Genomic DNA, 21,512 nt, shown 5'->3' on the forward strand with positions numbered 1-21,512 from the left:
TGTAGCTCTTGATTTATAACCATTGCTTCCTGCATGCCTGTTTTTCCAATGCTAGATTTTAAGCTGTACCCCAAAAAATCATTCCTCACAGCTTATTAGATCTTAAAGCATCAGAGCCCAAATTGATCTTTGAAGAGCAGATCAGAGGTTACACGGAATGATCTATGGCTTCCCTCGACCCCGTTCATGCTGCTCACAGGGGAAGGAGAGGCTCAGGTTTTAATTGGACTATTAATTTTGACTTGGAAGCAAGAGTAATAAGTGGTGAGTGAATCACTGGTGGCTGTCTTGCTGTCCCTGCTGCCAGGTGATGAAGCGGGCGTCCCTCGGCTGCTGGCAGTGGCGTCGCGGCTCAGGGACACGGCGGAGCTGTTCCAGTCGGACGAGATGCGCCCGGCCAATGACCCCCAGGAGCGAGCCCCTGTCAGAGTCAGGATGCTCAATGATGTGCTGCAAGGCTTGGAGAAAAGCTTCCTGCTTCAGCAAGCTCCTCCAGGACTTTACAGGTACGGTACGCTGTGTTCCACACGTTCTGCAGCTGGGCTGAAATGGTGTTCACCGCTGCTTGGTTCGCAGAGCTGTCTTTAAAGAGAAGACGTCAGTGAGTACCCAGAATTAAAGCTATTTTTTTTCCTATCAAGCCCTTTCTGCAGAAAACATTAATTCACTACAATGCAAGGGGTCATTAGAATGCAGCACTGTAGCACTTCTGTCATGGCATTGCTGCTAACAAGACGTATGGTGTGATGGCAGCCCAGGCAGCATGGCAGAAACGTGTGTCACATGGAACAGGAAGCTTTCAGAAGCAGAAAATATTTTGAAGTCTAATACTGCCTGACAAGCTCCACCTATATTTTATTTAAAACTTTGTACAGTTCATTGAAGATTCAGAATTGTACAAGATACTGTGTAGCATTATTTAACATATTTAATTATATAGCAGCGTTCTTGGATGCATTTCAGCGAGTTAAAGGCAGTACATCCCAGTTAATGAGGAGGCCTGAGTCAGTTACTGCTCATAACATCTTGTCTCTGCTTGGAATTGCTCTCTGATATGTATTCAGCTGCACTACCCAGGTTGGTTTTAAGATGTCGTAGTCATCCCATCTTTTACTTTCTAAGAAGTCTGCAGGTCTCTATCTCTCACCAGAACCATCTGAAGTAGCAAAACTGCACTTTGATTTCAGTTGATGGGAAAAATTACCCAGTGTCTCGTGCAAGTGAATGTGTAAAAGTGGACATCAAAGGGACAAGTGGTAGAGGTGAGGAAGGAAAGCAGAAAGCTCTAGCACAGGAGGGATTCTTCCAGTTATTAGCAATAGTATAAAACAAATGCAGTCATCTTTTAACAAAAGCAAAGGGGAAATAAAAGCAAGGTAGTTATGGGGAGCTCAAAAGTGTCAGTGAATAAAAGCCCTACAGCTGTAATAAAGAAAATGGAATAATTATATTTGGGGAGAGGCTAATTTACTTCCTTCCTGCTGTGACTGGATTCGTAACTTAAAGAAATAAGCCAAAATGGGATTAGATAAAGTCTAATATTCCAGGTTTAGCAGCGCTGTCTGTCTTGTCGGAACTGGTATGGTGCTGCAAAGGAGCCAAAAACCTGTTTAATAATAATGTAATATTTATGTGTTGCATTGCAACAGCAACATTCAACATTGTTGAATTTGGCCCAGCTCTTTATTTGTAAAAATAAATTATATCAAAATTTAAGATTATAAGGAAAGGGTTTTTGACATCTTCTAATATTTCAGTTCTTGCAGCACTTGCATTATTAAGTTTGTTATTTACCAAAATGTAATTACTAGATATGCAAACATAAAGTAACAAATTTTTCACCTGCTTTCCACAGTACTTTAGTACAGAGCAAAAGTACTTTTACACTGGCAAAGTAGACACTGTGGAAGTGAAAATGTTGTACTTGCTGCCCTCCAATTTAATTAAATTTGATTCACGATTTAACAGTACAGGATTTCAAAGACTAGGAGGAAACATTGGCTTTGACTTTACTCTGAATAAATTTACCTGACATCATCTGGAATATACAACAGCAAAGGACACCTTGTGTGTCATCATTTAGATGTTCATTAAAAAAGAATACAACCTTTGTACAGTGCCAAGGTGTGTAATTGTTACCTTTAATGGCAAATCTACACAGATAAACAGAGCCAAGGACACTGTTAGGGTGCTGATGTCCTTTGCTGCCATTTAAAATCTGAAGAACGTTTGCTTAATTAAAAAATAAAAAGCCTCTAAGTATTGTTTAGATTATTTTTCATTTTTTAGGGATTGAAAGTCCTTCTGTTAATTGATGAAGTTATGTGAATATGTTTTGTATTCTCAAGATATAATTGTGTCCTGAGAACACTAGAAATACTTGAAAAGCCTAATGCACTTTTTTTTTCTTTTTTTTTTTTTCTTGTAAAACTTTAAGCTTATTCTTGTTGTCATTTTATAAGGAAAACAAACCAAAAAATCAGTCTCACAGCCAGGACCTTGTATGCCATGTTTCATCCCAGTCAGAAGATTGATAGGCAAGTTATAAACCCCTGAAATAGTGGTTTATAATGGAAATGCTGGCAGCCCTTTAACTATAGCAGCACAAGCAGTACAGCAATAAATACTGTGCTTCATCTGTAAACAGAAATTTAGGATGCAGTTTGCAGCCTTGACCTTCAGGCTCCAACTGTGTTTAGATCATTAAGATTCCATAAATACTGTAATTTACAGCCTTCTGGAGGAAGAATTTGTGTGCACAGTAAAGGACGTATTCTTCATGAAAAAATGATTGCTTCCTGTATACCCATTTGGACTCATATTCTCAACCTCAATCAAAGCACTTGACAAATTTGCTGAAGTTTTAGGCATCATTTTTAGCCTTGTGTTTGTCCTAATTCACAGCTCTCTGGATCTATACTGTGTTTTCTGTCCTAGAACTTGAATTTAAAAGAAAGGTGCTTTTTTCTTTATTGCAGGAGTGTTGTAACCTTCCTGTGCTTCTCCACTACAAGGGAACTGATACAACTTTTATATATCTTTTTTTTTCCTCTAGTTGGCACACACATTCCCTTAGCTATAGTCTTTAACTATATATAGGTCCTTAAAAAATTAAATGCCTCATTCCAGTCAATGTCATAGGGCAATATTTGGGCATAATTGATACATTTTGCATCTATAATGAGAAGTAATATAATCAGACTTACTAGAAGAATTCAAATTACTATTTTTTTTTTAATAATTGGATTAGGATATTTGACTAAATTTCAGTAATCATGATTGACATTGGCAGGTTGTTCAGTACAGTAAATGCTGTAGTTTTGATGCTCGTTCCTCTTACCTGAACTTCCTGACATTGAACTGCAAATTTGACAACAGCACGTTCCCCATGATCTCTATTTCCAGCTGAGCCTGAAATACACAAGTACAGCTTTAATCAGGGTATTCTAGTCTTATCCAGAAATTTAGGCAGAATGAAAAATAATAGGTTGAGGAATATCCTGCTTTGCCAAAGTTACCCTGGGACTTGATTTGGGGTTAGGAGAAAATTGCTGAGTTTTGTTGTACCTGAAGTATTTCTTTGATTCCCAGTGGTAACTCTGGGTAGATTTTCTATTTTCAGAACAAATTTCTAGGCATAAAATAGGATTGCTGTTGGTATTTTTCATTTATTTCTCTTTGTTTCTCATAGCATAATCATAATACTGATAATTATTTGGATTTATAATTTGCCATTATTTTAATGGAATAATCAGTAGAAATCTGTTTCTCACCTTTAGCCATTTCTTGCTTTCCACTCTCTCAGTGTATACTTGTATGGAACATTTCTGTGTGTTTTCTGATGATCATATTTTGCTACTAAAGGTAATAATCATAGATTACACAGCAGTGATATCTACAAGGTAAATGTAAGAACAGAGGCTTTGTTACTTTAGGCACAGGGGGAAAAAAACAATTGAAGCACATTGTCCTCTCCATGAGATGGTCAGCCTCACCAGAGCCATAAAAACATTCCATAAATATTGATCATGCCATGCTTTTGCATGCTTTTCCCTCTACAGAAACACTGACCAAAACACTGGCACCAATATCAGGGAGGGCAACACAGTGTGGATCTTCCTGGCGTTCAGAAATACTGAGTTCAAGTCTTGTGTTTGCCTAGGCTCAGTAAGAGGGTTCTCCCTGTTTATTGTATATTTTGTTGCACTTCTTACATTTACTGATTCCCAGAATTTCTGCCAGCTGTCAGCCTGATGTATCTGTCAGGTCTGTGTGTGCACTCCTTAGGTACTCACAGAGAGCCTCTCCCTGTGTTGAAGGGCAGAGCACAATAATATTGAAAAAAAAACGAGATAATAAAGCGAACTTCATGGAATATCAGGCATGGCACACTCAGTGCAGGGAGATCTCCTGTCTCAGTGAAAGTGTCACATTTCTTCAGCTCCAGGTCTAACTTTCAGGCATGCTGTTGATACCAGATGAATCCTGTAGTAACCGTGCAGAATTTTCCTAGAATCCCCTGGGATGCTCCCCCAAAATTTTCAAACCTAAGAGAGTCATTAAAATCACAGCTTGTGTCTTCAGTATTTAAAATTAAAACCAAAAAGAGGCGTACAAGGGCTCAGGCTGTCATTTTTGCTCCAGTTAGGTGCATTTTATTCTTAATAGACCCTTGCCTAAGGATCAGTTATGTCCTGACTGACAGTTCTCTTAACAGTTTTATAAAAAAGTCAAAGTCAACATGTGTAAAATCTTTCTTTTAAATGTTTTATCTTAGCATGCCAAGTTTATCCTGTCCATTAAGGCTCTATGCATCTGCCACCACTCTTTGTGGAATTTTTACAGGGATGGTTGTGTTTTGTCTAATAGATGTAATTGAGTGAATTGAGTAATAAGTAGGTGAAAAGCAAGGATTTTGAAAGCAATCTGTGTCTTCAGCAAAGAACTCCAGCAGTTTTTATTGCTCATTTGTATCAGTTAAACTTCCTCCTTTTGCTTCTTTTCATCACAGATACCCAAGTGTGACATTAACACTTCATTGGGCTAAAGAATTACAACAAATGGGTGCATTTTAATGCACTGAACAAAATACTGGCAGTAAGCAAAGATAGATTGTGCAGCCTGAATTTGACATAATGAAATGAAAGAACAGTCAAAAGGTGTTTTCAGTACCATTCAAAAAAGGCAACTTGCACTGAACTCGTGCCACTCAAGTGTGCGTTGTTCATCAGAACAAATATTTTCCTTTCAGATTGAGATTTGTTATGTACATTCCTGACATGTGTATATTCCACAGGATTTATTTCTGCTTTGCTGGTAAACTGCAGCAGATTCTCAGGTTACAGAATACACATGCCCTAAGAGTCTAGTTTCCAGAGATATGTTTAGTAGGAAAATTAAAGAGCTTATTATATCTCCACGTGTAAACAATCTGCTCATTGGATTTACAGAGGATGAGCTTTAAAGATGCAAATATCCTGCTAATCTTAAAGAGTAACATGGGTAAACATGGAGTGCAATGTCACCTGCAAAATAAAACAAAGCCCCAGCCCTGAGCTTCTAGCCAAGACAGTAGTTCTGTCTCATTGTATAAATTCTGGAGATTTCTTTTTTCATTTTGAATTCTTCATTTATGACTCCAAGTAGAAAACATTCCTGTCTCCTTTGTAGTAGTATTTGGGATGTTTTTTGACTGACCTGAACCAAATGCATGGAGTATTTTTATTGTTCTGCTTTGTATTATGTGGAACAGAGAATGATTTGTTACGGTGTCAATGATCCTTAGTGTGGGAAATACTGAAATAATTCGTGTTTCACTGGCAGCAGTAGATAATGTTCTGTCTCTATTATCTGCCATGTGCAATTTGTAAATACAATGCTAGAATTATGTTGGGGGAGAAGGAAAGAATGTAGAATAGTGTACCTCAGATTTTGCCATTCAGTCAGAATAAATGAATTTCTGTCTTCCAAGACAGCAATGATTTCCTTCCTGACTTTTGACCCCCATATTTTGCATCTTTCAAAATTTGCAACTCCTTTTCTTCTGTGATTTTTTTCATGGCTTATAAATGGAGTTGTGAACAGTGGCATTACTTGTTTCTCTAATCCTCCTCTGGTGTTTCTCAGTTCTGCAGTTGTTGTTCAGCTCCCTTCTCTCTGATAAGCATTTCTCCAAATGTACTTTTTACACCCAAAATGCCTTCCCATTTTCTTCTGCCTTATCCCTTTGAACTTTACAGTGTCTGGGCGGTGTGATTGTGGTCTCTGCAGTTGTAAGCATGGAGCAGCACATTTATCCTAGCACACACCAGTAGCATTTACTAGGCTGATAATGCTCTTACAAATTCCTGCTATGGTTATTATTTTTCTCATGACTGATAATGATGCTGAGTTATGCCCTTTCTTAATACTGAGGAGATGCAATAAAGTGAGTGATAGTCATACTCAAAACACCTGATCCATCTGAGGTGCAATTGAGATGTTTTCGCCTTTGGAATCACCGATACAAGTAACGGCCATGAATTAATGACTGTATTTGTTGTCTTGTAAATTTTTACTATTTAAAGAGCATTTGCTGCATAAATACTACTGAATTAGCCATCTGCAGAGCTGTAATTATGGCAGACTTTAAAGCTTATTTAAACAGGGAACATGAAAATCTTTTCATTACACCTGCAAAAGCAGAAAACCTCTGTAATCAGGGATTATGTCATGGCTTGAAAACAGATTTCTCACTTCCCTGATATGAAGGGAAACCTGGTTTTACATATATTAATTTATTTTTCCTCTATGTACTTCCCATGAATCTTCTTGCATCTTTTTAATTAGGTTGATTTGTATACTTGCAGAGTTCTCTCTGTACAATACATCAGACCCATTATGTTTGAGATCCAGTAAATATTATATTGTAATTTAACCCAGCATTAGTTGTCCTGAAGACAAGACTGTGTCCAGGAAATAATATTCCTCATGCTTCCCATGAGTGTGCATAGTCTTGCAAAAAAAGAAAAAAAAGGGTTGAGTTTTTTTTGTAAAATTTATTTATTTTAATATGTGTCCTTAGTGGATGTTTTAGCCCATTTCACAGCAGTTGTTGTGCTGACTGTGAAAGCCCTGGCACAGCTGTTCTGTGAGCTCAGTGCAGAGTTCTCATGCCAACCTCCAGCAACTCTTGTGGTTAGCATGCAACTCCTCTCCATGTCCCTTGCTGGCAGATCTTGCTCGGTCTGCACTTATGGTGCTAAATAGGGCAAGAATATTTAGTTCTAGAAAAAAAAAAATCTGCTGTGATCTCAGGAAGCTATACAAAGTATTAGATTCTGAATAATTTATTAAATCCGACAGAAACTTAATATTTTATACATTATTTTATATTTATTATAAACAGTAGGACTGGTAGCATTTTTTAGATCCGAGAAATATCTGAATCCACATTTTTGATCATGACAGATAAGAACCACTCATATATGAGTGGTTATATTTCAACCATATATATATGGTTGAAATATTAGCCAAGAACACTTCTTGACTATAGTACAAAAATAAATGGAATTCATTGGGAAAATAGTTAATATGCAATATTCCCCCACTAACATATTACCCAGGCAGTAGAGCTCGCAAATGTGTTGATGAGATCATTAACAGGAAAATTACCTTAACTGGGGCTTAAAAGAAGTGTTAATTTTGTGTGTGTGTACCTGCCACTGCAGGCAATAATGATATAACTTTGGGCATTTCTTTAAAGATGTATTATGTATTATGACATACTCTTTAATCCTTCGTTAACTCTAATGATAATGACCTGTGGTGATGCTCTCATGTCACTTGGCTCAGAGTTATTTAGGGTGATAAACCCAGTCAGGATCAGAGCTGGAGATCAAGGTCAAGCCAGTTCCTGCATTGAGCACTGGACACTGCCTGCTGCTTTGGTTGGGAATGGGATTCCTCCTCAGGAAGAGGATATTTCACATGATTTCTAAATAAAAAGCCCTATGAAGTCATCAGAACATCAGCTGTGAGCCATTTGGAAATAATTTTATTAATTCACTTCCCTCAAGTTCTTCAAAATAGTAGCACATCTGCTTTGAATTGAGTGTTTGAGACTGAGACATCCTTAAAAGACAGATAGTTTCCTCCAAATCATCCACACAAGCATATGTTTCTTTCACTTGAAAAGCGAGTGTAGCATAAATCATTCAGAGAACAACATGCTTACATTTGTTACCAACAATGTAGCTACATTATTTGAAACTTAACAAAGAATATTTCATAGCAGTTGCTGGCAGCAAATAACATTTTAAAATACAGTTGTATCAATTTTGTTCAATGCATCATCAATCTTTTAAGTACAAATGTAAATCATTGTTCTGAGGAACGACAGAAAAAGTGCTGGTGGGTTTTCAGGGAATTTTTACATCTCCATAGGGTATGCATCATTCTCCATCAGATGCATACAGGGTTTGGAAGCTCTGTGGCAAAGTGGGTTCTGTGGCTTCTTCAGGAATTTCTGCATAAAGTTGCTTAATTAATTTCTGTGAAACTCTAGAGAAAATTATTCCTAATTAGAGGACTGCCCTTTAGTAGTGATAAATGGTGACTTGCAGCTTCTGAAGAACAAATGCATCCTATTTGTATCTTTTTAGTTCACTTCTGTGAAGTCTTTCTGTACTGTTGAAGCTCTAGATTGGATTCTCCTTACCTAGTCATCTTGTTTACTCCAAAGCAAGAAATAAATCAGCTCCTAAACCCAGCAAATTTTCGCCAAGAGAAAACCTGTGAGTGCATGGTAATGTTGATGTTAAGCATTGGCAAATAGATGCTTTATTTCAGGCTGATTTTACTCAAACTCAGTCTTTAGGCTAGTCAGGCTTCTTAGCTCCATTATTTTTACTTGAGGCTGTTCCAGAACATCAGTCCACTTATGATCTGCTACTTGCCAGCATCCATTTATTCATGGTTATTATATATTACACTAGACACTGTTTGCTATCAAAAGTCACAAAAATTAGGAAGTGATGTAATTATTGTTTATTTAACAAAAGTGAAAAAGTTCGGCTACAGCTTGTCAAAGACTTTGTATTCACATTATTTCTCAGCCATTGCAGAACACTGTCCTATTATCAGAAAATCAAGCTTAGAATTGTTAGCTTTATGTCAGTCTTCTCTGTTGGCAGAAGACATTTAATTATCAAAAGAATAGTTTCCTTACACATTTCAGAACAGAAATGAAAGTGAATGTTCTCTGTGAATATTGAGTTTTGGTGATAAAAATATTCTCAAGCAACCTTTCTTGGATTAAATTCTTTAATAGACCTTTTGCTTTCTGTTTGGGATTCTGGATGCTCCTACATGTCCTTTGGAATCTGGTATTGGTGCACTCAAGACACTCAAAAAGATTTAAAGTTGTCAAGGTGCATCAAGCTGAAACTTAGGCTAGAATTAGGGTTAGGTTAGGCTTTAGTGATCTTTCTGTGAGAGATTAGTGTGTTTCATCCCTTACCTTTAAAAAGTACTGCAATCAAAGAGAACTGTAGGGAAATAAAAGATAATGTATCTTGTAAGCCTGTTTGGCTTCTCTTTTTCCCTTTGTTTATTTGGCAGGCAGTCAAGCCAAGCATTGAGACACTTCACAGAGCTGCCAAAATCAGGATTAATATTTTAAAGAAACCCTATTTAAAACTGACCTCTCAGAAATGTACTCAAACCTGGGATAATTACCTCCTCATGGTCCCATGTCCCAACAGGATTCTGTTCATGCCCACTTACCACAACCTCCATTTGCCACAATTGACTCAATTAGAGGTGTCCTAATGCCTGTCTTTTATGCAAGATAAATTTGTGTCTAGCAGGGAGAGAGTGTCTGCTTTACCACTGTCTCATAATGATGCCTTTGAAATGCCTTTCAGTTGGTTATGCTTTATTTGGGTTTGATATCTCGATTACCTGCAGCTTATCAACTGCTGATAACATGCAGATAGATCCCTTTCAGGCAGGCACTCACCTCTGAGTGTTCATGATTTTAAATACATCACTTTCTGCAATATGGATTGGTGGAACCCTCTGCAGCCTGTAAGGAGAGCACTAAGGGGAGGCAGCTGGTGGCTCTTTGAAAAAAGGAGAGGATGTGTAGGAAACAAAAGTTGGGAACAAGGAATTACAAACAGGGGATCCTTAAAAATGACGTGCTGGGTTTGTGGGGACTTCGGGCAGTGAAGGAGAGGTGACATTTACAGCAGAGTCGGGTGCCACATCCCCATCTTCCCTGGCCATGTGTGAGTTGTTCCATCCCATGGCCCCAGCGACTTCCAGCATTTAATCCAGCAGGGAATGAGCATTGTAGGGAAAAAAGGGGTTCCTCTGGATCAGCTCTAATGACATGTAATGACACTCCACCAGGGCATGTATCTCTTCCTGATAAAAGCTAATTTTACATGGCCAGCAGCTATAATTTTAGAATTATAAACCTTCTGCCACAATGCTTCTGTGAAATAAAACAGGTAAGATAACAAAACTGCACGTGAGTGTTAAAAAGATTTAAAAAACAACAGAGGAAAGGAGAACAGTCATTGGAGATCAAAAGATAAGGATCCCAGAGGAAGGAAGGAAACATTCTGCATGTTCACTGCAAATTTTCTGAGGTGCAAATTTGAATGAATAAACCAGTATAAATCATCTTGTGCTGTTTCCAGAGAAGATCTTGTGATATTTTTATGTCCTACAATGAATAACCACTGTATGGAAGTCCCAACATGTAAATATTGTTATGAGAGTGCATTTACTTATTTACCAAAGTAATCATATTTTATGTCTTATAAACATGAATGAAAACAGACTCCTAAATGTAAGAAAAGTGCATTGAAAATTGAACAGTATCAGGAGAAAGGGAAATTCAGAGAATCCTTGTTCTGGTGTGCTTTTTTCTCTTTTCTTTTTTTTTCCCTGGAGAGTACAAGAAAAAACAAATCAGGGAATTACAAAATTGAGTTTGTGAGGATGCTGAAGTCATAACACACTGTGTTATAACTGGAACAGACAGAGGCTGCCCACAGCATTTATCTCTAAACAATTTTACTGTGATTCCACCGAGAAAACCTGCACTCGTTTCATGTGGGGCACTAGACTTACCATCATGTCCTAATGATTTAATAATTACTTTTCAAAATCTCTAACGTGGGCTGTTAGATGAGAGTCTGTAAGTGCCTGAATAATTCATCTTGTATTGCACATTACCCACAGACAAAATTTTCTTGTAAGCTAAAAAATCGTTTTTCATAACAAGAATAATGTGGTAATCTTGTTTCATCTGGTACTGTCCAGTTGCTCTAATATTGAAGTTGTGTTAAAGTCAATATATTTCTAGTGTGATATGTCATTCAAGAATTTGTGAAATTCCTTCTGGTCTGGTGAGTGTGACTGTGCCTCCTTATTTGTGGTTATGCAGAACAGAATTTAATGGCATTATTTTGGTCAGGAATGCTTCTGTTCCTAGGCCTGCCAAGGATTTATAAATAAGTTGTAGTAGAGGCTCTCTTTATAGTCTCTTTACTTTGCTAAGGCTGGGTTTTTTGGTTTTTTTTGGGGGGGGGGTTTTTTGGTGTTTTTTTGTGGTTTTTTTGGGTTTTTTTTGTTTGTTTGTTTGGGTTTTTTTTGTTGTTTGTTTGTTTGTTTTGGGGTTTTTTTGTTTGTTTTTTTTGTTGTTGCTGGTTTTTTTGGTTTTTTTTTTTTGTTTGTTTGTAGCCTTTTTATCTCTTTCAGTGGTACTACCTGAAGTTATTAATTGAGTTTCCTACCTCAGTGTTCCACTTTTCAGGTCACTGGGATGTGTCATAGAAACAAGCCCATTAGGATGAATGATGTGTGTTGTAATTTCATCAGCATCATCAATAATTTATTGCAGTTTTCTGTTTAGGAGTCTCTTTTTTGTTTGGTGGGGGTCAGGCTGACTGTGTGAATTTTATTCATAAGATTAAATAGTTAAAGATGAAGGTAGATACTTAAGCAATTAGGTCAGAGGCTGGAGTTGTTTTAGAGGTGTAGGCTTCAAAACCAATTTGTGTTAAGGGATGTTTAAGTAATTGAATTTCACAGTGTAAATTAAAGTCTCTTGCTATCATTCTGCATGTTGTGGGCACATGGTGATACCTTGTGTCAATGAAATGGCTGGGGTTTGTTTTTCAGTCCGTGTGTAATCTTTAATGAAAACACTTTTCTGACTTGTAAAGGCTTGGAAGTAATAAACTGAACTGACCATTTTTTTCATTTGATGAAGCTTCAGCAGAGATAAGAAGTAAACTTGTATAAATTGACTCTCATGAACATGCATAAAGAGAGAAATCATTTTGTGCAACAAAGGGGTGGCATGGCTTGCCAAGCGAAGATAAGTAATTGGAAAATACAAGATCCCAGTGAGAACTCCTAGCAGAAAAGTGGAAAAAACCAGGTGCTTTATTATGTTACTTATTAGTATTTGCATGCATAAAAATATAAATTAGGTTCTGCTCTACTATGTAATCAGCTATTCTGAAGTCATATTACTGTTTCAGAAGTTAAGATATTATTTTAAAATTATGACAGTAGACTGCTTGTCTCATTCATCAAACAACTAAGCTCTCATCAGACAGTAATTTGCCCTGCATTCAGGTGGGGTGGGATAGCAGTTCTTGTTTTCACTTGGATCACATGCCTTTGTATTTACTGTGGAATCACCAGTGATTCCAAAATCACATCAGTAGATTTAAACTGTGTTAACACCCTTGCATGTCAGGGTAAACCATCTTTATTAGCTTGTGTGCCTTGTTTAGAGTCCATTTGATGATGGGACATGAGGTCTGTTCCTATTCACCACAGACATTGTCTCAAGCAGTCCCAAATGTTCCAATGTTCAGACCATCCTCTCTTTAGAGTTGTTTCTGGCACTGAGTCAGTGTTGCTCTGCTGATGGCTGCTGTCTTGTGATGTTTTTATAAGTTGACCTAAAGGAATAGAGATATCCTAACACAGATCAGGGCACCGGTGTTGTAGGCATTTGGAGTAGAATTCCAGCTCAGTCAAACTCTCCCAGCCACCAGCAAACAGATCTCCCCTGTGGGTAGAAGGAAATGTGATTAGCAGTGTCCTTGCTGTTGGAGGTGTTTGAGGGGCTGTGAGCAGCCTTCTTTCTCCCTGTGAACTCCAGGAACTACAGAGGAGAGTTCTTCAAAAGCCTGGCTCTGCTTGCACTGATCTCAGCAGGAGACCCTGAACTGAGGGAGCAAACTCAGTCCCTGCTTTGAAAAATGCAGTATTTCCCATAGCACAGCCTATCCTTAAAAACAGACCAACCAAGAATTTATCTGGCTCTCAACATACACAGTTTTATTTACTGTGTCACAGAGGCTGCTTTGGGACAGTCACCTTTGAGTATGAGCTGCACCACAGACAGGGAACAGTAGCATCAGCTCCAGCTAAGGGTTCTGAGGCTGCTGCAGTGCAAGCTGAGGATGCTGTTGCCACATCTGCCTGTTTCTGCCCTCTTGATGGGGCTTTCTGTCCCCACTGAGCTGTTCTTGCACATACTCCTCACCTGTTTCTGTCTAAGTGGTCTGTGGCAGTGATGACCTATTGTTTAAACTGCCCTGCTGCTGCAGTGTTGGATTCCAACCCTTTCCCTTTTCTGTTTAGATCTCTAATGCATTGCATTGCAGACCCCTTGAACTGTATGGATGTATTGCTGTCAGGGGATGAAAAACTCATCATTCCCTCTGCACACTGCTGGCTTTGGGTGTATACCCAATATTGGGGGGTAAAAACAGAGACTGAAAAATTGCCTCGTGAGGACAGGAGATATTTCGTATCTTGGAAAAAAATGACCTCTCATTCAAAACATTTTTTAAAGCTGGAAAACATGGCAAAAGATTGTGGGTGTTCTGTGGTGTCGTTTATTGGTCTGCTTTGTTACCTTTCCCCCAGGCAGAGTTGCACTTAGGTGATTCACAGAATAAGATGCACTTCTGTGTTCATCTGTCTTCTGTAAATAAACTTGGCAGTTTTATTACTAATTTGGAGTTGCCATTTGGCCTGTTCTGTCATGCCATTAGGTTGCTAACAAAGTGTGGGAGCTGTCCTGTTTCTTGCTGTGTTCTCCACACAGCCTCTCCCTGCCCTGAACACCTGTCCTGTATTTAAGGAGAAGGTCCTGCACCAAATCACTGTAGCTTTCCTGTTTCAAATTTCCTTCACTTCTGTTTGCAATCAAAGGAGCTCCTGGGTGGAGGTTTATGATGTTTATGTGCTCTTCTAATTAGTATAATGATTACACCTGGTTTTGGATAACATTTATAGCCTGCTTCAAAGAGCCCCATTAAAATCACTGACTAGCTTTGAATTCTGAGCCTTCCCCACCTCATACAAATTACATTTCCAAGGGATCACACAATACTCTTGCATCTGTTTTTCTACAAACCATTAAAATTGTTTGCAGATATTACTGGGTAACACAGATTTTGTTTCACAAGGGTTTAGCTGTGTGTGCTGTTTCTTTCCTCTAGTGTGAGACATTAAAGGTGGGTTACTCTTGTTCTGAAACCACAAAGGATTATTGATGAAATGAAGTCTCTGCTGAAGGCAAGGAGAGTTTTACCATTGGCATCAGTGCAGCTGGAATTTCACCTCTGAAGAGTGAAATAAATAATGTGAGCAGATAGGAAAAACAAAAACAAACCTATGCAGAGGATTCACAGCAGTAACCAAACTCTTTTTAGAGGGGAATAAATGGAATTCATCTGAGACACAAAATCCTTCATGAGGGGTGTGACAGGTCTAGGCTTATGCTTTTGAATAAAAATTTGAATGGTCAGAGAGGAATGTGAGACTTCTTTGATGGATTTAGTAACTGCTCCAATGTAAGTACATGTAGTTCAGTGAATAAATTCAGTTTATAGAGGCATAATAAATATGCATTTGTCTCTCAATCTGCCATGGGTCAGCTTTACTGTGCATAATATGTATCATCTGTACGCTGTGGCTGATACTTGATACTTGATGGCATCTGATGGATTATTTTTGAGTAAAAATCTTACCATTCTCTCTTGTTCTCTTTCAGAAATATTCTTTACAGACTGGATGACAGGACCAGCCAGTTTTCAGTGCTGCTGGAGGCACTGGAGCACTGCAAACTACATCAGTCAAATGAGACTGTTCAGGCAGCTTTGTCAGAGGTGCTGAACAGCATCAATTCAGCTCAGGTTTACTTCAAAGCAGGACTTGATGTGTTTGAGACTGCCTTAGCTGGAAAGAAATGAGAGAATTCTCTGCATTCTAAGACATTTGTTTACAACTCTCTAAACAGAAGTTCAACTTGGACCAGAATTGTTCTGAGGATCAAACCTTTCTCAGCCTTTCCTTCAGCTGGCGCTTACAGGTACTGCAACACGTGGTTTAGGAAATGTCAAACAGTATTTTGCACTGTTCACAATATATCTCAAATGCCTGTTTCTGAATGTATAAAACCTAAAGAGAGGGAGTAACGCTTCAGAGATGATTTTTGGAAGGACATCTGCTGTATTTTTGTATGTGAAATATGTTTTTATGGCTAAGAGCTCAATCATGCGGAGTACCAGGTATGTGCTGAAGCCCTGGTTCTGAGACACCCCAGATGTGCAGCCAGGGGAGATTTCCTCTGTCAGAAAAACATGACTCAAGTTTCTTAATGTTTTCAGCAAGCTCATCTTCTTCCTTACTCCATTCAGAGTAAGGAAGGATGTGGTGTTTCCATGGGTATCCAACAGCGGAGTGGAAATGCACAGAACACCTTTAAGGGTGCAATCCAACACCTTTACTCCTGTGGAACAATAAATACCTCAGTTCTGACAATACAGATAAACTTTGATTCTTCCATTTCTGTATGAAAATAAAGAGTTGTTTTCTCTGATGTTTCTAGGAGAGGAAATTTTTGTGATGATTTCAAATTATTTGAAAAGTGTGAATCGGCAAATACACTTGCACAAAAATGCTTTGAATGTTTATGTTAAATGAAAGAATTGCCTAGTCTTTATAAGGCTGGAGGCCTTAAAAATTTTCACCAAACATTACCAAAAAATCCCACTTCAAGCTCTCTAAACTTCCAGAGAGCTGTAAATAAAAGCAAGACCTCCAAGTCCTGGGCAAAGTTTTGGGATTCCATCACTCTTGGCCACACCACCCACTATTCCAGGCTGGCTCGTTCCATCAGGCCTCACATCTAGGACCTGGGTCATTGTCAGGAAAGCACAAGGAAAACAAACATCTGTTCCCCAGGAATTCAAGTGTGGAGGCACAAGCTCGTGAAGCACATTGCAGAGCTAAAATGCAGATCTGCTTTTCCATTGGTAGAAGGCTCTAATGACACCATTGCCTGTTGGCCAAAGTAATCTGTGTGTGAAAGGATCAAGAGGTTCAGTGTCCTCTGAGGGGATGCTATACCCATTTGAGAACTGCAGGTCTTAATAATACAAACAGTTGAAATTGTTAAGTCCTATTTGGGCTTTACAGTCTCAAAATGATTCCAGGTTCAGAGCTTAAATAATTAATTTTATATAGATACTTAGAATTTAAATATAATTTATTTAATGGAAATGTTAAATGTATTGTTATCCAGTTTGCCATGTAAACATTACAAGAACATTTCAGGTTGGAATAAAAATGAAAAAAAGTGTCTGTATTAATGTTTAAAAATTGCTTTCAGAAAAATTTCTGAGTGGACAATTTGGTGAAAATTTTTTTAAAGTTCACATAGCAAGAAATGAGCTGTTTACAGATCTGGGTTTCTGTTTCCAAAGTCCTTACAAAGGGGTTTCTCCAAGCAATGGCCCAGGACTGGGTACACACAGCTGTGCTGTTGTTACATTTCTTCATAAGTGATGATTGAGCAGAGGCAGAGCTGTGCAGTTGTACAGCAGCCTCTGCAGTGGGAATTTGTTCAGCACCAGTCTGTGGGACTGTCTGGACTTATCATTATCTCCTGGCTTTCCTTGCCATCTGATCAGCAAAGTTGATGATGATTCTTTTGCTAATGCTGGCACCAGTTTTGTTTAGTGCAGTGAGAATTTGACTTCTGGAGAGTAATGTTGTTCATGATGCAGGTTCACTCCTTGTCTGCAGCATTTTTATTATTGTAAGATTTAAGTGGTTGGAATATTTGAATTTGAATTGTACATTTATTTTGGGGACTTGGGGATGTACTGTGCATGTTACAACTGAATTGCATTTGTGACAGGGACCACTCTTCTAACAGCTCATTAAGTGGCTTAATTTCTTTAGAGTGCTGCCTCACTGTGGAATTTTTGATGGGATTCAGTGATAAAGGGTCAGGTTAGGAGACCAAAAGAGAGATTAACACCTTTGGTAACTCTGCCAAGTGAATTTAATAACTGTTTCCTCATCCTTAGAATGTTCCACCAAGCCCACCTCTAATGCAACCAAAGTGTACTCAGCAAAATCAGTGAAATCTGGTGGAAGCAATATCTCTCATGGATGATTTCTCAACCCTGTAATTCCAAAATAAAATATTTATCTTGTTTTCTCACTAATGTCCTCCTGTAACCACTTCTAAACTAACAGACTTAAAAGTGCTCTGCTGGAAAAGCACTGCTGTTGTAAATGTCTGTCTATTCTAGACACAATCAGATGTTCTTGTTGAGATGAATCAGATGAGCGATTTTGGGACTTAAATGCATTGATTTTAATGTCATCTCACACTTGTAGATCTTTTGAAGGCTTTTATTTCAATGTTCAGATCTTACATATAAGTGAATGCTCAATGATAATATTTGTACCATTATAGCTTTGAAAAAAAAGCACTTTTGAGCCATATCCTTCCATTGATTTTTAAATCCTATGTATTGACTTCAAGGAATTTACAGCAAGTTAAGGTCCTAAGTATCTGGTGAGCTTCTAACATAGAGTTTTTGCCCAAACAGCTGTGAAACATCAGCTAAAGGAAGGTGTTAGTAAATCATAGCAGCTTACCCAGATTGACTTCATTCCTGTGTTGTACTGGAATAAACAGAGCACCCTTAAAGGCAGAAGTACATTTGCAAATTGCCTGAATGATACTAAAAATGTGTTAGCTTTTCAGCAGCATCAACTGCCAGAGACAGTATAACAAATGCATTGATTGCTCTTTAATCTAGAGTCATGCTCACAGTGACCAGAAAATCCCTGCAGCCTGCAATATTTGTATGTTGAGACAGTTGATAATAAAAAGCCAATAAGGTTTTATTAGTATGTATTTTAAAGAGTCCATAAAAAAGCTAAAGCACAATCAAGGCAGATGAATAAAAAGTATGTGGGAGCTGGGTTTTGAGTACGAACCTTAAAAAAGGCAGTGAATTGTTTTTATCATCCAAGAAAAATAGTAGCTGTGTTAATATGCAAACACACAAATGCCTTATATCTTCCAAAGGTTGTGCAAATATTAATTTGCTTGCAGTGATATGATACATCAAGATAAACATGTAAATAATTACATGAGAAAAATAGCAAACTCTTTGCACTGCCTCCCTTCCCTTTTAGGAAAGTATATCAGTGTAGAGATATGAAAGGAGGCACTGCAGCTGACCTCAGTTCTTGCAGCAGTAGGTGGGGAAAGGTTAAATCTCAGGTATTGCAGAAGGAACCACTGGAGGTCATTTATTCCAACCTCCCTGCTCAAGCAGGGTCACCTAAAAAGAGCCTCCCAGGAGGGGCTGTGCTCAGGTTACTGCTGAATAACCCCAGGGATGGAGATTCCTCACCCTCTCTGGGCAATCTGTGCCACCCTCACAGAGAAAGTGTTTCATTATTCCATAGAAACAGCTCCTCCAAAATTCTCTCTGTATTTCTGAGTTGTTACATTCGTGTAATCATTTTCATTGTAAACATTCAAAAGGTAGCTATCATTTCATCTAGCAAAAACTCTCAGACACCATCTCTAGGATTTCACAGGTGTAATATGTTGGAAATTTTGTATGAGGAGATTTGTCCTTCAAGCCATAAAGTATTTTTTTAAGCCATAGAAACTAATGTCTTTATCTTTTGAGGTCTTTTGTACAGTCCCTGGTCCCCAGTCACAGGATTTCTTTATGTTTTAGGAGGTTCTCACCTCATCAGCACACATGGGGCCATAAATGCATCTACTGTAACCAGACTTTGGGGTCTCACTGTGGCTTGTGTTGAGTGGAAAGGAAGGCAAGGTAATTGTATGGCTCATTTTGGCTTTCAAAGCTGATAAATGCTATAGAAATGTCTGGTCTGTGTTCTCCAAGGAGCAGTTCAGATTTCCCGGGCAGGCCCTGTGCTGGGAGCAGGGATCTGTGGCACTCAGAAGTGGCTCCTCTGGGTGGCTGTCCCAGCAAACCAGCTCAGGGTGGGAGATGTTCTTCCCCTTTGCCACTCAGTAACATTTCAGCAGTGTCACACTGTCCCAGAAGAGTGGGTGATCAGAAAAACAATCTCATTTCAACATGCCTGGGACCTGAGTTTGGAAAACAGTTAGCCTTGTACTATTAGAGTTCAAAACAAAGTAAGGCGTTGTGTTTTGGAGCGCTTAATCTACACAATTTCAGACAGGGTTTCCAGTAACACAAGTAAATGTCTGAAATATAGAATACAAACATAACTGTGGTCTATTACATGTTACTATAATGTTAAAAATTACTTGGATAACAAGTAACCCTCTGGCTGTTTTTTCTCCCTCTAACACCATCTTCTCCAATCCCCTGCATTCATCTTCTCTCACATCTTTTTTGCAATGAGATGATTTTTCCCATCTCTCACCACCTTTTTCTCAGCCACTCCCACTAGTTTTCTGTCTCCGTTCTGCTTCCTTATCACTTCTTAAGCTCCCCTTTAATTCATCAATCACCCCCCAAGTTAATCCCCCTTTTTTCTCTCTCTGATCTCAGTCATGCCTTTTGTTCCCCATTCAGTTCTCAACTCACCTCCCTCAAGTTTCAATTATTATTCCTGGAACAGCTGACCATAATAAAGAGCTGAAAGTGGTGGAAAAGTCCTGCTCAGATCCGATGGATAAAGTGTAAGGAGACATCATCTGTTAAATTCAAAGTATTCACTTCTGAGTACATGTAAGCAGCAGGTTTTCAGTTATAGCTTGACTGAATGGAAACAGCCTTTTTTTTTTCCTATCTTCTTTCTCTCTAATGTCTGGACCAGGAAATTCCCTCAAAAGTAGCATTGTAGAAAGGTGATAATCTTGAAAGTTTTGAAATAAACCTTTGAAGTTTATTTGAATTCAATTCTGAAGTTGGATGAATAAGAAATTATAGACAAAGAATCAGGATTGGTACTACCTGTCTACAAAATAAAACAGGCAATATCTAAGCACAGAAATTCTCTGATCTTGCAGGAGCCATCCAGCATTCACTCCATATTGGCTAAATACCAAACTTCTGTGTGTAATTCTGCTGTCCTACATTGTTTTACATTGTTAAGGATGGCAAGGACGAAAGGCACATGCACAAACCTGTACTTAAACATGTACATTTCAGCCTAGGAAGTGCCTAAGAATAATGAATACTCATTTGGGAAACAAAGGCTTTTAAAATATCTAAATTAGACTGCATGTTTACTAAAAGTATGGTGCTGTTAAGCCTTTGTTTTTTCCTAATTATAATCCCACTGCTGCTGGTTATTTCTACTCTTGTCATAACTGGAGAAAATGTACACCTGCATGGATTTGCAAAAGAGATTATGTTGCCCCTCAGTCTTACTGACCTTACTGGACTGTTTTATCCAACAGGGTTGGCTTTACCATAATCACTTATCAGGGTACTATTCCACAGAACCAAGGCCAGCAGAATTTGGCCACTATTCATGGAATTTCCCACAAGGTTTGGTATCAGAAGATCAATTATTTCAGTTTAGTCTATTTTCTTTAATCTCTCAACATAGATTATTACAAGCAAGAATGTATTTCTTTTTTTTTAATTGGGAGGAGTCTCTTAGTAAGCGTTGAGTAAGCCCAGAGGGCAGAATATGAATGTGTATGTAAAAGTGATATAATCTAAAATTAACTTTGTACCTATTATGAATGTTGGATTAATGCAGACATACTTTTATAAATTTCACAGGTTGGAATTAATACAAGGGCTTAATTTAAGAAATTTAATCAGAATAAAGGTGTGGAACAACAGTTTTGCTGTGTAAATGTATTGTGTGCTTCCTCATCTGCCTAATCCATTTGGTTAAAAAAAGATAGGGCTTTATCTAAGCTGCTTCTCTTTGATTTATTTTCCAGCAAGCCTTTGGAAATGAAGTCTTGGTCTTTCTTTTAAATGTGTGGTGCCTTTAATGTTTATGGAACACTTCTCAAGTGTTCAGACAGTGTTACACCACCTCATCTGGATTACTTGATAGGACTGAGTGGAATTTCAAAGCATGGTCTTTGGAAGAAGGTCCTTTCCTGACTGTTACTATGCATGCTATTATATACTTGACTGGCTGCCTTTACCATGCAGAGCTGTAGGTGTGCAATGTGATGCTTTGAGACACTAATTGAA

At 38.3% G+C, this 21,512-nt stretch overlaps 1 protein-coding gene across 1 annotated transcript in view; it reads left to right on the forward strand.

Moving 5' to 3' along the window:
• Nucleotides 1-21,128, forward strand: part of NAALADL2 (N-acetylated alpha-linked acidic dipeptidase like 2) — a 401,015-nt gene extending 379,887 nt beyond the window's left edge. The window contains exons 14-15 of the mRNA XM_058031067.1: nucleotides 308-506; nucleotides 15,080-21,128. Coding sequence (XP_057887050.1) covers nucleotides 308-506; nucleotides 15,080-15,278 — 398 coding nt within the window. The 3' untranslated portion in view covers nucleotides 15,279-21,128. The remainder of the gene's footprint in view (nucleotides 1-307; nucleotides 507-15,079) is intronic.
• Nucleotides 21,129-21,512: the final 384 nt, after the last annotated feature.

Source organism: Melospiza georgiana, chromosome 10, assembly GCF_028018845.1.
Source record: "Melospiza georgiana isolate bMelGeo1 chromosome 10, bMelGeo1.pri, whole genome shotgun sequence".
NCBI classification, from domain to species: Eukaryota; Metazoa; Chordata; class Aves; order Passeriformes; family Passerellidae; genus Melospiza; species Melospiza georgiana.